Source organism: Micromys minutus, assembly GCF_963924665.1.
Source record: "Micromys minutus genome assembly, chromosome: 22".
Taxonomy (NCBI): Eukaryota; Metazoa; Chordata; class Mammalia; order Rodentia; family Muridae; genus Micromys; species Micromys minutus.
In genome coordinates, this window is record NC_137957.1 from 24,592,859 (window position 1) to 24,607,862 (window position 15,004).

General features: G+C 37.6%; 1 protein-coding gene across 2 annotated transcripts in view; it reads left to right on the top strand.

Moving 5' to 3' along the window:
* The window catches only part of SYT1 (synaptotagmin 1), a gene marked incomplete at both ends in the record, with an annotated part of 183,956 nt that overhangs the window by 51,851 nt on the left and 117,101 nt on the right, over positions 1–15,004 (top strand). Inside the window, 3 exons of one of the 2 annotated variants that reach the window (XM_080934966.1) lie at positions 327–449; positions 4,940–5,107; positions 8,270–8,437. In XM_080934966.1, the coding sequence (XP_080791092.1) occupies positions 327–449; positions 4,940–5,107; positions 8,270–8,437 (459 nt within the window). The remainder of the gene's footprint in view (positions 1–326; positions 450–4,939; positions 5,108–8,269; positions 8,438–15,004) is intronic. The other variant, XM_080934967.1, reaches the window with a different exon arrangement.

The window sequence follows — 15,004 nt, forward strand, 5'->3', positions numbered from 1 at the left end:
CACCATACTAGAAAAAAAGAGAAAGTCAGTGTAATTCAAGACAAGATAATAACCGAGTTGACATTTTCCTTGCAACAATTTCATATTTTTGCTTGCTATACTTTAAGGGGGCTTCTTCCATTGCTTCCATGATGCTTGCTGGTTTGGGGGTGGGGGTTCATGCACAAATTAAAAAATATGTGTGTGTTAATAGCCAATGAGAATGCGTCAGACAAACATCCAGCATCTTAGTGCTTGCTTCGAACAGCTTGAAGGTCTAACTATATGGCCAGTTTAATTTGGACTTGGGTGAAAATTTGTTGGGATTTTTTTTTTCCTCCTCATAGGCCCTTAAGGATGATGATGCTGAAACCGGACTGACTGATGGGGAAGAAAAGGAAGAGCCCAAGGAAGAGGAGAAACTGGGCAAGCTCCAATATTCACTGGACTATGACTTCCAGAACAACCAGGTCTGAGGGGAATGTGTCTAATTCCATTACATTTTCTGGCATTACCAAGTAGGAATTGAAGCAAGATACTCCTTAAAACATTTGGTTTGCTGTGAGCAGAAAATGCAATTATCAAAGCTATTGATGAAATCATTTCTAAGTACGGGCAGTCCCCTAGCTGCTCATTTAACTTCTGGTAATTAGAATTCACAGTATTCAGACAATTACATGTACTCTGACAGGAGACCAGCAGAATACAAATTAACTCCAAACCATCCGTTGTTGCTTCGAGCTCCCAGCCAGTCCAGTCACCATGGGTGACTGGGAACTGTGTGAACGGGAACCACCTTCCTTGAACTTAATAGATTTAGATTCCAAACCACACCAGCTGCCACCCAAGTCCACATTTAGAAAAATAAGTTTGAAAGGCCATAAAAGAATTAAAAACTGGTCAGTGTTCTATGGCTTTTTTTTAACTTACTCATTTTACTACCCAATATCAGCCCGCCCTCTTCCCAGTACTTCCTTACACAAGTCCTCCCCCCATTTCCTTTAGAAAGGAAAGCTCCCCTCTGGGTGTCAACCCCCCACAAACACCCCCATCCCACCTCAACACCCGACACCCACTCCCCCTACCCCTTCCATTCTGCACATCAAGTTGCTGCGAGACTGGGAACATCCTCTCCTGTTGAGGCAAAGACAAAGCTGTTCATTTAAAGATGCAGGATTCACAAGCAGGCAGGTCGGTAATAGGCTCAGAGACAGCCTCTGTTCTAGTTGTTTTGGAATCCCTTATAAAGACCAGGCTGCTCATCTGCTACATATGTACAGGAGCCTAGGTCCAGCCCGTTATCACTCCCTGGTGACTTAATCTCTGGAAGCCCCCAAGAGTCCAGGTTAGTTGACTCTGTTGGTTTTCCTGTGGAGTGCCTGTCCCCTTCCAGTCTCAATCTTTTTCCCAACTCTTCTGACTCTCGAAGTTCCACTTATTGTTTGGGTGTGAACTATGGTTTTTAAAAGCAGAAATACCTTATGTGTAACACCATGAGTCTAGGTGAGATTCCCAGTGATGATATAGCAGTATTTTAAAGCAGAGAGATGAGCAGCTTGTTTCTCAGAGCCCAAGGAGGCTGCCCAGAAGTGACAAGACTAAATACTGCCAAACAGCCACCCCTGCATCTATTTCTCAAAAAGGGCTGAAGTGCTGTAAGATCAGTGACAGCAGCCACTTTTCACTGAGTACCTATTACCTGGTTAGCTCAAAATGAGGAAGATGTCTTTGAAAACCCTTCTTGGTAAGATCCACAATATTAATGACTATTGCTTTACTTTCTGAATTGCGAGAAGATTACATAGGATATTTAAGTTCGGATATAGCCCTTGCTCTGCCAGGGAGTCCAGATCTCTCCCACTCATTTTGCACCCCTTCTCCTTTGCTGGGTGTCTTAGGGTTTTACAGCTGTGAACAGACACTATGACCAAGGCAACTTTTATAAGAACAGCATTTAATTGGAGCTGGCTTACATGTTCAGTCCATTATCATCACAGCAGGAACATGGCAGCATCCAGACAGGCATGGCTCAAGAGGAGCTGAGAGTTCAACAGCTCGTTCCAAAGGCAAACAGGAGAAGACTGACTTCCAGGCAGCTAGGATGAGGATCTTAAAGATTATTCCCACAGTAACATGCTTCCTCCAACAAGGCCATACCTTCCTTGGGTCAAGCAAATTCAAACCACCATATACTACTCCCTGGCCCTTATAGGCTTGAACAAATGGGGGCTTGAACCTAGACATAGCATAATACAAAATATATTTAGTCCAACTTCTGAAGTCCCCATAGTCTATAGCAATCTCAACAATGTTAAAAGTTCAAAGTCTCCTCTGAGGTTCACCTATAGAGGCCTGCCAATGGCTCCAAACAGCATCTCTATCTGGTACTCAAGTAGCATTGGATCTGCTGGATTGTAGTTCATTCAAGATGTAGTCAAATTGAGGACCAAGGATAGCCATCTTGGTGAAGACTGTTGGTAGATCAGTACAATTACTGGAATCCTGCATATGCTGGTAATAACCTGTCTGATGAGCTATAAGATAATCAAATATTAACATTCAGCTTTGATGGCTAATGTCCAAAGTCAGAATTGGAAGCAGTGCAGTCATTCTAAATTTTATTTGGAAACTAGCAGTTCAAGTCTTTGAAGCTTCAGACTTAAAAATATTTTTAATTGATCTGCTTCATTATAGCCCTGTCTAGTTATTTCATAGTATATTCTACCTATATATTATTTTTAAATATAATATATACGTATGTATTTATATAGGATCATAGGTAAACCATTTATAACTTCTAATTGCTTAAATATATTTCAGGTCATTTTTACTACTTCTGTCAAAATGTGAGCATTAGGATTTAGTTGGAAACAGAGTAATCTATTATTGATATATTCCAAGAAAGGAAAGATTACCTTACCTTATATTCCCAGGGAGATTTTCAGGTTTTAATTCTGTCTTTATATATATCCATCTAATATTTTCTCCATTCCTATTGCCTGGCAGAGATCTAGTTGCATCTCATACTGCGTAGATGTTATTTTGAAACATATTTTGTATGGTGTGGCCGTGGATATCAGAAACTGGAGTTACACATGGTCATAAGCTGCCATGTGCGTATGAGTAATCAAAATTCAGTCTGGAGATGTACCAAGTACCATCTCTTCAGCCTAATAGTATTTTTTAGAATAGAATTGATTCTGTTTTATTCAAAAATAATGTGTATATTTATTAGTCTGTTTTCAGCAAATGTTGTGATTGTTTAGAAGATTATGTTGATAAAAGTTTATAAATATCATGCATTGATTTTAATTCCAACTGTTTTTAGCAAGTTTTAGTCATCTCAAGGTTCCTGTGAGTCAGGGAAGGTTAAGTCTGAGGAAACTTGTAGACAAAGCTGTAGCCAAATCTAAATATTTATCTACCAAATCCAAAAAAGGGTCTTAAAATGCTTGAATTAAGAAGCTTTTTGGGTGGGAAAGTTGAAAATTCTCTCTTAGAAGTTAAAAGGACATTGAAAGAAATAATTCGATTCTCTAATGACAAGATATCTAAATAAGAATGAGGAAACAGAAGATTACATTGCCACACAGGGCAGATGCCAAATGGAAGTACAACAGTGAGCAGGCTCTTCTGACCATGTTTATAATCTAGGGCCTCCATCAGCCACTCCTGGACCAAGTGTTTCTGTTCATCTGCCTACCTTCCAGCATTCATTGCCTCTCCTAAAGGCAGTGCCACAAACTAGATACAGCAGCTTTAAAGTGGAAACAGCGTATTCCTTCAGGGTAGGATCCAAGTTAGAAATTGATTGAGCCAACCAGCCAAAATGTACTGAGAATGCACTGGATCTCTTTACAGAAAATAGGTGTAATTGTTTGTATGGATGAATTACTCATCCACTCTGTTGGCTATAAAGTCAGAGTCACATGTGCGGGTCTTACAGAGTAAAGTTATGGAGTGTCTAGATTTACTGAATAGTGTTTACCTCAGTATCTAGACAAGTTAGTGGATCTAAAATCTGCAATAAGAGGATTTCATTTTTTTCCTTTACAAATATACTTAAAAGATGGTTTGGTGGTGCTCATGCTTGGAATCTGAGTACTAGGGAGACTGAGGCAGGGGATTTGCTACAACTATGTGACCAGCCTGTGCTACAGAGTAAGATTTTATCTTTAAAAAAAAACTGCCACAGTATTTTAATATTCTCTGTGAAAATGAGAATTTTATTTGTGAAAAATACATTGCAGATAAAGATTGCTATATTAGGAAAAATCAAAAACAGGTATTTAACATGAATATTCAAGCCTATAATTCTCCTTTTAAGAAAACTTGAATTATATATTTTATTCTACATCCTACATTTTTTTACATTTAAATGCAAGCTTTCTTGTATAATTATTCAATCATAAGCTAAGGTTTTAAAAAGTAGATATCATAAAGGATAGGTCAAGTGGAATATAGATGTGAAGCTCTTGATTTTTATTTCAAAATACTAGTCAATGACTAAGAAATTTCCATTTAGCTGCTCTGTGACTTCAGAAAAGAATAAAAAGAAAAAAATCCCTGCTTTGCAATTACAGGCTGGTGGTTGTTTAACGATTTATTTCCACTTATAAAGCAGGAGCTGAAAGAAAAAACAATGCACAAGAGCTTTTAGCAACTGGGAAGTTATTTGATTGCAACCCTTCTGTAATATGAATTCCATATTTAACTGTAATCAGCAACCTTTTAAAAGCCTCTTTTGTACTTAAAACTAGGCTTCCTAAAGCCCACATCTGTCATAATTCGGTTTCTAATGTTTAAAGAGCTCACTGCATGTGACCTCTGTATTCAAACTCAGGAGAAGAAAAGTTTACTAAAAGCAGAGGGAACAGGGGACATCACAGTGTGCGACACTGAACCAGTCCTTCTCAAAAAGTCACCCTTTGTGATGTTTGCTTGCTGTTGTTCATTTTAGCTGTTGGTGGGAATCATCCAGGCTGCTGAACTGCCCGCCCTGGACATGGGGGGGACATCTGATCCATACGTCAAAGTCTTCCTGCTACCTGACAAAAAGAAGAAATTTGAGACAAAAGTCCACCGGAAAACCCTCAATCCAGTCTTCAATGAACAATTTACTTTCAAGGTAGAATTTTAGAATCTTAACTTTTTCCCTATGGTTTTAGATCAGTTGCATCTACACACGCATAAAAAGCATATGCATCAATAGTTACTCTAGGACTCCTCACAGTTATATTTGGAATATTTTACACTTTAACTTTCAGCCTAGTGAAGATTCTGTGTTGCAGGTTTGGCTGTGTCATTTCAGAATAGAATGTAGACCTTCCAGTATCAGCATCACCCTTTAAAAAGCCCAAGGGCTACTCCATGTATGCCTATGGACTTGGACATTACACCCCATTGCGTTCAAAACTAAGGCTCAAGCTTTTACTTTCCAGAGTTCCAAAGTCTCTGAAAACTAGGTCAAGCCTGTAAGGCCTGTTGCAGTCACAATGGAAGAAGCTGTTCTCCAATGCTTGCCTTAGAACTACCGGGAGATTTGAATGTGCTAAAGCCCTTCCTCCTAGCAATAAAAAGGTTATGGGATTCTCCAGCATCAGTCCTTTTCCCTAGGCTCTTCTCTGATGCTCTTCATCATGTTGAGACACATCAGTTGACAAACAATAATCAAGAGACATTCTGACCATAGGACTACTCATCAAAGTGACATGCCCCGAGAGCCCAAGGCACCTTGCAACTCTTCACTTGGAGTCCTTCATAAAAACGGTGCTTCTGGTGGAGATGTGGAATTGTTTCAAAATGTTTTTCTCAGAACAATACATTTCTGGAAAATGAAATTTCTGTGAATATGCCACCAGGCTGATTCAAAATTACCCCATCCACCAGCCAGGCTTAGCAATAACATGAGGCTCGCATTGGCAAACATTCCGGTGGGAAATGAAACCGGGGCATGAGTCACCTCTTCAAATCTTGTTTGCAGTTTAGTGAAAGAGCAGCAGTTTTCATATTCTTTAAAGGTTTTGAGCTTTAAAGACACAATCCCTTCGTTTTTCTTTGCCTGAACCATGAAAATAGCAATAATTAAAGTCTGAAAATCCCTGCCTTAAAAACAAGTCATTACACCCAGTGTAGGGGAACGCCAAGGTACTGAGGTGGGAGAGGGCAGTTGGGAGAGCGAGCACCTTCATGGAGGCAGTGGGAGGGACACAGGGAAGGGGATAACATCTGAATGTAAATGCAGAAAATATCCAATAAAAAATGTTGAAAGAAAAAAAAAACAAGTCATTACAGCCCTATACCGAAAATGTTAAATATCAATTACTTAAAATTGTATAGATAATAATCAGTAGCATTTTATTTGTCTGTATATATTTCCAAATGGGGTTTAATAGATTCTCATATTAAGGAATTTTGAAATAATTTTATAGTGCCTTCCTCTATTACTTGCGTATCATTTCTTTTGAATCATATTGGTAGTAATATTTTACTTAATAATGTCTATGATTACAAGAACCATTTTTAAATTTTTACTCATCTACAGATTTTTATAATTTCTACATTATTGTATTTCTTGAAAATAGATCAGGCTGTAAATATATTCAAGGTATAATTATTTTGAGCCATTTAAGAAATATGTTGATTTCCACAGTAGACATTGTAAACGGAATCTTGAAATGCGAGACAGACATACGATCTAAGAGTAGGAACTTGTAGATTGGCTTTCAAGTGCAGTTAAATATTCTCAAAATGCACAACATGCCCCAAAATAAAATCATCTTCTTTCTGCTAAAATAAATCCCATTTGGATGGAGTGTTAATAATGAATGGATTTAAGTGCCTACCGTGGACTCAATGTTTAAAATGTACTCACTCAAAATGGCTCCACAGAGTGCAGACTCCGTTGTGCAGTTTGATGGGTAAAGAAGCCAAGTTTGTTCATGTGCTTCAGGTCTAGTTCTACTTGACCCAAAGCACAGGCATCACCTGGACTATTTGGCTTGACCAAATCTGCGAGAAATACAGCTTAACATTTTAAGGGATTCTATATTACCACTCTAAAATTTGTTGATTTTATTGAAATTCAGAACTTTCAAGCTTATTTTAGATTCTTCTGAAAATAGAAAAATATTATACTTAGGTTTTATTCACAGGATTTTAGAAAAATAACCTGGTTCTGATCATCATTCCTAAATGTCAAAACACTCTTTAGAAAGCTCACATTTCTTGTACATGAATAGTTAATTAGACTCTGATCCCTTTTCCTTCTTGATGAGAGCTCATTGAGAAGTGTTTGCTGGGACATACAACATATACACTGATAAAATATTACATGTGCAAAAAATAATCAAATACCTATTGCAAATCTAAACAATCCCTGAATGAGACATTTCCACCCACTTCCTGAAGTGTAGCTCACTTTGTATGCACAGCTTTCTCTGAATTAAAAAAAAAAATGTCACTAAATAAACTTTCCAGATCATAACACCTGTCCCAGATGGACTTGAACATCTGGAGAAGTCACCCCTGCTTGGCCTTTTGCTACTACTCATGCTAACAAGTATCACATTTACAAATGAACTTCAGAATCCATATGATAATGAATCTGTGATATTCAAAACATCAATTTTCCAGTCAGATCTTGTCAATCACTAAATTATTTTAGAAAATATGAGAGGCATCCTATGAATTTAATTTAATCTTTTTAGATTACTAGCACAGCTTTCGAACAAATCACCTCTTTATTTAACTATGGTCTAGACCACTGGTTCTCAACCTTCCTAATTCTGCAACCCTTTAAAATAGTTCCTCATGTTTGGACACCCCAACCATAACATTATTTTCATCAATACTTCATAACTGTAATTTTGCTACTATTATGAATAATGTAAATATCTGTGTTTTCTGATGGTTTCTGTGGTGTCCAAATGACACTTTCGAAACCAGCTATATCCCAAGATATAACTAATAACAATATTATTTTGCAAGAGATAGTTATATAGTCCCACACAATTGACATTCTTAGTCTTTCATTGATTATGAAGTATTTGTAGCATAACTAATAGGAAGATAATACCAACTGCTTCTAAAATATTGTAATAAAATGATAAATCACTACAGCAGTTTTCTGTTTTTCTCCCAAGTAAGTTCAAGAAATTGGCTAAGAGACTCAATGTAAAGGAAAAGATCCTGTTCTGTTTCTCCAATACTCTTATCAAAAGCTGTCTACATGTAGCATATGTCAATCATCCTGTAACTGGACGTCTACCCCTCCTCTCCTTCCGTGCAGGTGCCATACTCGGAATTAGGTGGCAAAACACTAGTGATGGCTGTGTATGATTTTGACCGCTTCTCCAAGCACGACATCATTGGAGAGTTCAAAGTTCCCATGAACACCGTGGATTTTGGCCATGTCACCGAGGAGTGGCGTGATCTCCAGAGCGCAGAGAAGGAAGAGGTAGGAAATTCATTAGCATTTCTAACACAACGAGCTGTGCCAATTCACCTGCAGCTGGTCAAATACTAAGCCACAGAGTGAGATCTTCCTGAAGGGTGACGTGGGCCATTGAAAACTGACAGCTGCCAAAACAGAGGCAGAGGGATGGTCTGACCTTGCTAAAATATATTCAGGACTTCTGGATAGAGTTGAAAAGGAAAGGGAGCTAACACTCACTGTGAATATAAACAGTTCCTTCCTTTAAAAGACAGTGAGCAATCATCTTGTATTGTCTGCCTGTGTTTTAGAACTATCACAGTGAAGTAAATGGGTGCTTTGCCCTTGATTATGTCTAATATGGAGGCTCATTGTTTTGCATGCAGACTTCAAAGCATGGTGGGTAAAAAAAGAAAAGAACTATTACACACAAAAGCTGATATTAAGTCCATTTTTTAAGTGAGTCACATCTTCATTGTGCTGTGCTCATTGTTTTCCTCCTGGCTTTAATAGCCCAGTATTTTTTTCTGTCATTTAAAAGAGTTTGATCTCCATAGTGCATTTACACTCCATGGTAACCAATTCTCTTGGATTGTGCTGTGCCTGCCCGGCATGGGCGTTTGTCTGTGTGACTGTCTCAGCAGGCTAATATTAGAAAAACAAACAGCCCTTAGCATCTCTTCATTCTAAACAAACTTCATTCACAGCCCTCTTTAGGATACTGGCAATAATTTTCCAGGCTCTCTGTGTGTAGTCACTCTGGGACCACATAGATCTCAACCTAGTTCATTACCATGAGATCCTTTCAGCCACCTACACCTACAAACTTCAGACCCCTAGTGGCATATGAAAACTTAAACCACAATATGCTGAGGTTTATGCTTTAAAATTACTATTTTGTTCTATAAAGGGGATCAAAATGATTTGTTAATCTATGCTTTGTGAAAATAATATCAATCAAATATCACATTCTTTAATGTTGAGATAGAAGTTTGCCCTGCTGTGAAAAGGTACCAATAGAGGACAAATCCTGAAAAATACCAAATTTTTAACTTTTAGGATTTTGTAACTCTTTCTTAAGAGTGAGCTAATATTGATGTCAATTCAAGCACACATACCATGAGAAAACCAATTATTCAGTAATACTATTTTCATGCAACAGCTAGCAAGATGCCCCACGAGTTTTTGTATTTTGTTTGGAAGTAACACATATTTCCTAACTGACTGGTAGCCATTAATTCACTGGCTTTCGGTTGGCTATCTGACAAGGTAAGGCTATGTCTCCTGGGCTCATGGCTCTCACTACTTTACCTATTACCAAGTTCATGGTGCGGGATTTTACAGTCACACCCAGTGGCTTTGTGAGAGGTATTTCTGCCTGTATTTGGGAAAACTGCCTGTTGGTTTGTATTCTTTCAAAAATTCCTTGAGTAAATCAGAGCTTGCAAACTTAGCACTAAACTTGTATGTTAGATCTAAGTACACAATGACTTTCCTTCTCTTGTCTTCCTTTGACTGTTTTCTTCTCCCATAACTTCTTTGATACATCTGTCACCCAAATCACGAAAAACAACTTATTCTGAAAATAGTAATTACCAGATTCCTGGAAAGATACTGCCATGCTTTTCAGTGAGAATAACAGGTGTGTGTAACAGTCTCCAGTCATCTCTTCGGCCACTTCCAACCTGTCCCTGATTATCATCAGCTACACTGGATTCTGAGGACAGACTCACCTTAAAATCACAATTCTTCATCATTTCAATTCTAGGTAATCCATTTATTTGCCCTGGCCACTTAAGCCCTATCAAATTCATTGTTTTATTCTCAGGAGTGGCCTAATGTTACAAATAGGAGAGGCTGTACAACTCCTCACATAGCAAATGACAAGCAGCGACTCTTCAGTAAAGTGACAAGTTGCCCCTTTTCTCCTTATGGCTGGTCTTCATTTCTCTCCTCTCATCTTCCCTCCATCTGCACCAACTCAACTCCATCTTCTTTCAACATTGTGCTGCCTGCAAGCTACTGAATATTTTTTGTGCTAAACAATAAACCATTCATTTTAAACACTTAGAGCACATTTCTTTTTGGTGTTCATTCTGAAAGAGTAACTGTGGTCCAGTGGAGAAGCCATGTCTTTTATTATTATTATTATTATTATTATTATTATTATTATTATTGTTATTATTATTATTATTATTATTATTAAAAACTTACTAAGACATTACACTCCACATTCCTCAGCATGATTAAAGGCAGCGAGATACTTTCTCCTAGTAGAGGAAATAAGACCCTGTTACGTTTCTTAGCTCAAGACACCCTTGTTCTCCGTCTTACGTGCTGTACTGTTTTCTGCTCCTGTTTGTTAACTGTACAAAGTAATAACTGTATGGAAAAAAAATGCTGTCTTGGGTGGGCATTAGTTCTCATGACCTCAAAGAACTGTTTTCCGATGGGAGCTATTACATCCATAGTCTTCATTTTACCTCTCAGTGTTAAATAGCATTTTCATGTAAGAAGACTTAAAGTAACACCTTAGGACACTTTCCATGTTTTATAGAGATGGATTTATTTGCAAGCAGTTCACAAAGGGATGTGGGCAACCGGCTTGTGTCATAGCCTGGAGATGAACACACACCTCACAGGTACAGCTGGGAGACTTGAGCAGTGCACACTCTGCTTGTTAGATTCCACTTCTGTTGAGGTTCGCATCTGGTTAGAGTTCCTCACGTTTCCACAGTCAACGCTGCTCACTGGTTCCACTTCACTGCAATGTTTCCTTTGCTTTGAGCAATATGGCTGACTACTTCCTCTTCCACCTCTGTATTTTTCAACAGATGACAGTAGAATTTGACCCTGGGGACAGTACAGCCTTTCTCTCGGGAGGTGGCTCCATGTAAAACCATTAACTTTATTCATTTTTCCTGTTTGCAGCCTCCAAGCCTTGCCATATAAACAACACATACTATTCTCTTCCATTTGTGAACGACGTCAGGCTCTCTATGTTGAAATTGCCATGTTTTCTTTTGTGTTTGATTGTCCAAAGTATAGTTTTTCATATCACACAAGGTCATATCTGGAACTGGAACTAACCATCATACTTTCAGAATAATCAATTCATTTAACATTTCTCTGCATTACTCCAAATACTGCAGTCAACAGCTATGATCACATCTTTTTCTGATAAATTCAGCTTAGAATTTGTCTCAAGCCTGCCTCCAATGTCAGGGACATAAATACATCATCATTCCTTACGTTTTCTTTCTTCTTTTTCTTCTCATCTCTACAATGGTATAAGGAGGACACAATAGTAGAACACGTGGACATTTTTCCTTGCTTTGCACATTTGTCCTGGAGGCTGCAAGCTCTCAGGCCTGGCGCTGTTTTCTCTCCAGTAGAAAATAAGTCTGTCACCTCCTTTTGTGTGAATGTGTTAGAGTGCTTTTTAAATGAGGCTCTGTAATCCAGTGTAAATGGGAAAAAAATTGATTGCTGAATTAAAACAAGTTGGGACATAATTTAATTAGTACCCAGGCAGAAGGGAAGAGAAACTACTTTAGGTCTTTAATGGGAAATCAATTTTGCAAGAAAATTTCACATTTTTAAGCCTAATTAGAAAAACATTTACTTCACAGAAAAGCATTTTGAGAATACATTTTCAATCAAATGGCAGATTTTTTGGCTTCCAGTGGTCAATTACTTGGTACTTCTCTAAAAATGAGTTAAAGTTATTTCTTACAGCATCTTTATGGCCAGAGATCATCAAACAGTTGACATTTTGTAAGCACATTTAGGAATTTGTTGGCAATTCAAGCTGTCAGAGACATTCCCTCAACACATACCAACAAACAAGTGTGCAGACTAAGTGACATGTGAACAGTAACCTTGCCTGTCACTCATAGACCATTACATTTAAGAAATGCCCTGAAAACATTCACTGATGTCCATAGCCTGACAGGAAGCCATAGATAGTGTAATTCCCAACAGTAACAGTCCTACTTCCGCCCACTGAAAAGAGTTGGGGGACAGGGCAGACACATGGGGAAATCATTGCTGATACTTTTAGCTGACAATGCATAAACAATTTTCTCCTGCTATTTTTATAATGTCTTGCTCACTGTACTTTACTTCCCATGAACCTCATCTTTATCCTTCCTGTTTCTGTGACTCACTTAGAGCCACATAGGCCAGCTTTACCTAAGTTTTAGCAGTAACGATTAAGCAACTATTAAGTCTCTGCTCAAAAGATAAAAATGAAGACCAGAGGAATGCAAGAATATATTCCAAGGAGGATTCAAATAATATGACGCAAATCCAAATAGATTATGCCTAGAAAATTTGCTGTTAAACACATATATGGTACAATAGATACCACTTAGCAGTAGTGAAGTATTTTTAGTATATTAGACCATGAGACACTATAGGGTTTTCAATATCTGTGTCCATCTATAAGATTCAGAAGATATTCACTTCACTTTATGGTACAGAAGCATAGACACGCTCTTATTATGTCTCTTTGACCAGAATTCCAACACTAGTTCTATTTTAATGTATAAAAAATACTTTCAGGTTCATAATGTGGTTTAAAGTATATATTAATATACATACATATATATTAAGATATATACACATAGCGATTTTAGACAAAGATAAATTTCAAATCTCATATAATTGTGGCCTTAAAAGTTTAATAATTTAATTGAGGATTCTCCATAAGAGCAATATAAACTGGGCTCATTTAAAGCAAGAGCTGGCCTTGAAGAAGGCTCTAGCTATTGTCAGGACACCATCTAACTAGTGCCTCTCTCCCATCATCACCTCCTTCACAGGTCTAATCACACAAAGGCCTGGTTCTCCAAAGCCACCTGTGTCCTGCTCTGACCTCTAGATATGTCCTGCATGCTCATATGTGGGCACATACAAATCATAGTTCGCATAACATTGGGTAAGAAAACCAGTGACCACAGAACGTTTCAGTAACTTCTCCAGCTCCACACAGCAATGCTAGAAGCAAAATTCACATGCATTTCTGAACTCCACATGCTGTTTCCCCTTTGTCTTTTTCGAATTGTCATGTTTGAGCTTCTCATCCTTAAAATATAGCTATAAGTTACATTTTAATGCAAACTATCAACTTTGGCCCACTTTTTTAAAGGCCTTTGGCCACTTTGCTTTTATAGTTTGCTTGTAGATTGAGGCATTTGTGGTGATATGGAATGTAGGAATGTCCATGTGTATTGATTGGAAAAGGTTACCTTGTAGATATTATAATGTATTATAGATCTATATAAGATAGCAAAATCTCATTAACTGGATCATTTTTACTATTTCACAAAAGTATTATTGGTAATCAGCATAATTTCCATCCAAAATGCAAAACCTTAAAATTCAGTGATACTCTTCAATACAAAGGTATCAGTTCTGTGTCTATGAATGTGTATTATCAACACAAGAAAAGCAGAAGGAATTTACTTTCCATAAAAAAAAACTTAAATAAATATATTCCTTTCATTCATCAAAATATATTGAATATCTATTCCATAAGCATGTAAGAAAATAATATATGTATTTTTATTATATTATTTATATATATATATATATATATATATATATATATATATATATATATATATATATATATATATATATATAAAACAGAGATGGTTAATGTGCATGGAAAATGGTCAGTCAATGTGGTAAATTTTTCTACTGTGAAATAATGACTAGAGAAACTGCACAAAGAACCAATAAGACATATAAACAAATGCTGCATGGGGATAAGGAAGCTCCAGGGAAAAGCTTGAGCTGGCACTTAAAGCTGAACAGGTGACTGAGCTGGCTCATGCATAATGTCATCTGAGTTCACGTCCCAGGACCTACATGGTAGAAGGAAAGAGCCAAGTTCTTTTGTTTCTTTGTTTTCGTGGTTTTGGTTTTATTTTAGAAACATGGCTTTACTATGTAGCCCTCACTATCACGGAACTGTTGATATAGTTCAGGCTGGCATCATATTCATGGAACGAGGTCTGCCTCTGCCTCTCAAGTGGTGGTATTAAAGGTCTGGACCACCACACCCAGCCCCCCTGGACAGCCAACTACTGAAGGTTGTTCTGTGATCTGCACATAGACACTGTGAAATACGTACGTAGGTATTATATGCATTCCCACAAACACAATAAATGTAACACAAAGTCCTTGAGTAAATTTTGCATAAACAGGGAAACCAAGAGCAATTCCTAAGTAAAAGAGATCAGCAAGGGCAGAGCCAATTAAGAGTGAAAGCTTGAATTGGTGTCTTGAGGAGTAAAGATTGGAGTAAGTAACTTAATGACAGTCTGTCCCTTAAATATTGAACTGATAAAATTAGACTAAAAACAGTAAGCTCTGAGAACTAAGACTAGACATCAATCACACCACACACACACACACACACACACACACACACACACACACACACACATACACACACACTATAGTGAACATTCTCCTTATCTTTCATCTTATAGTCCCTGAGCCACCATGAAGTTACTCTTTGTATTGTCATTCATCCCAAGCCACACAGAAAATAAACAGCCTGGCAATGATTTAGACTCA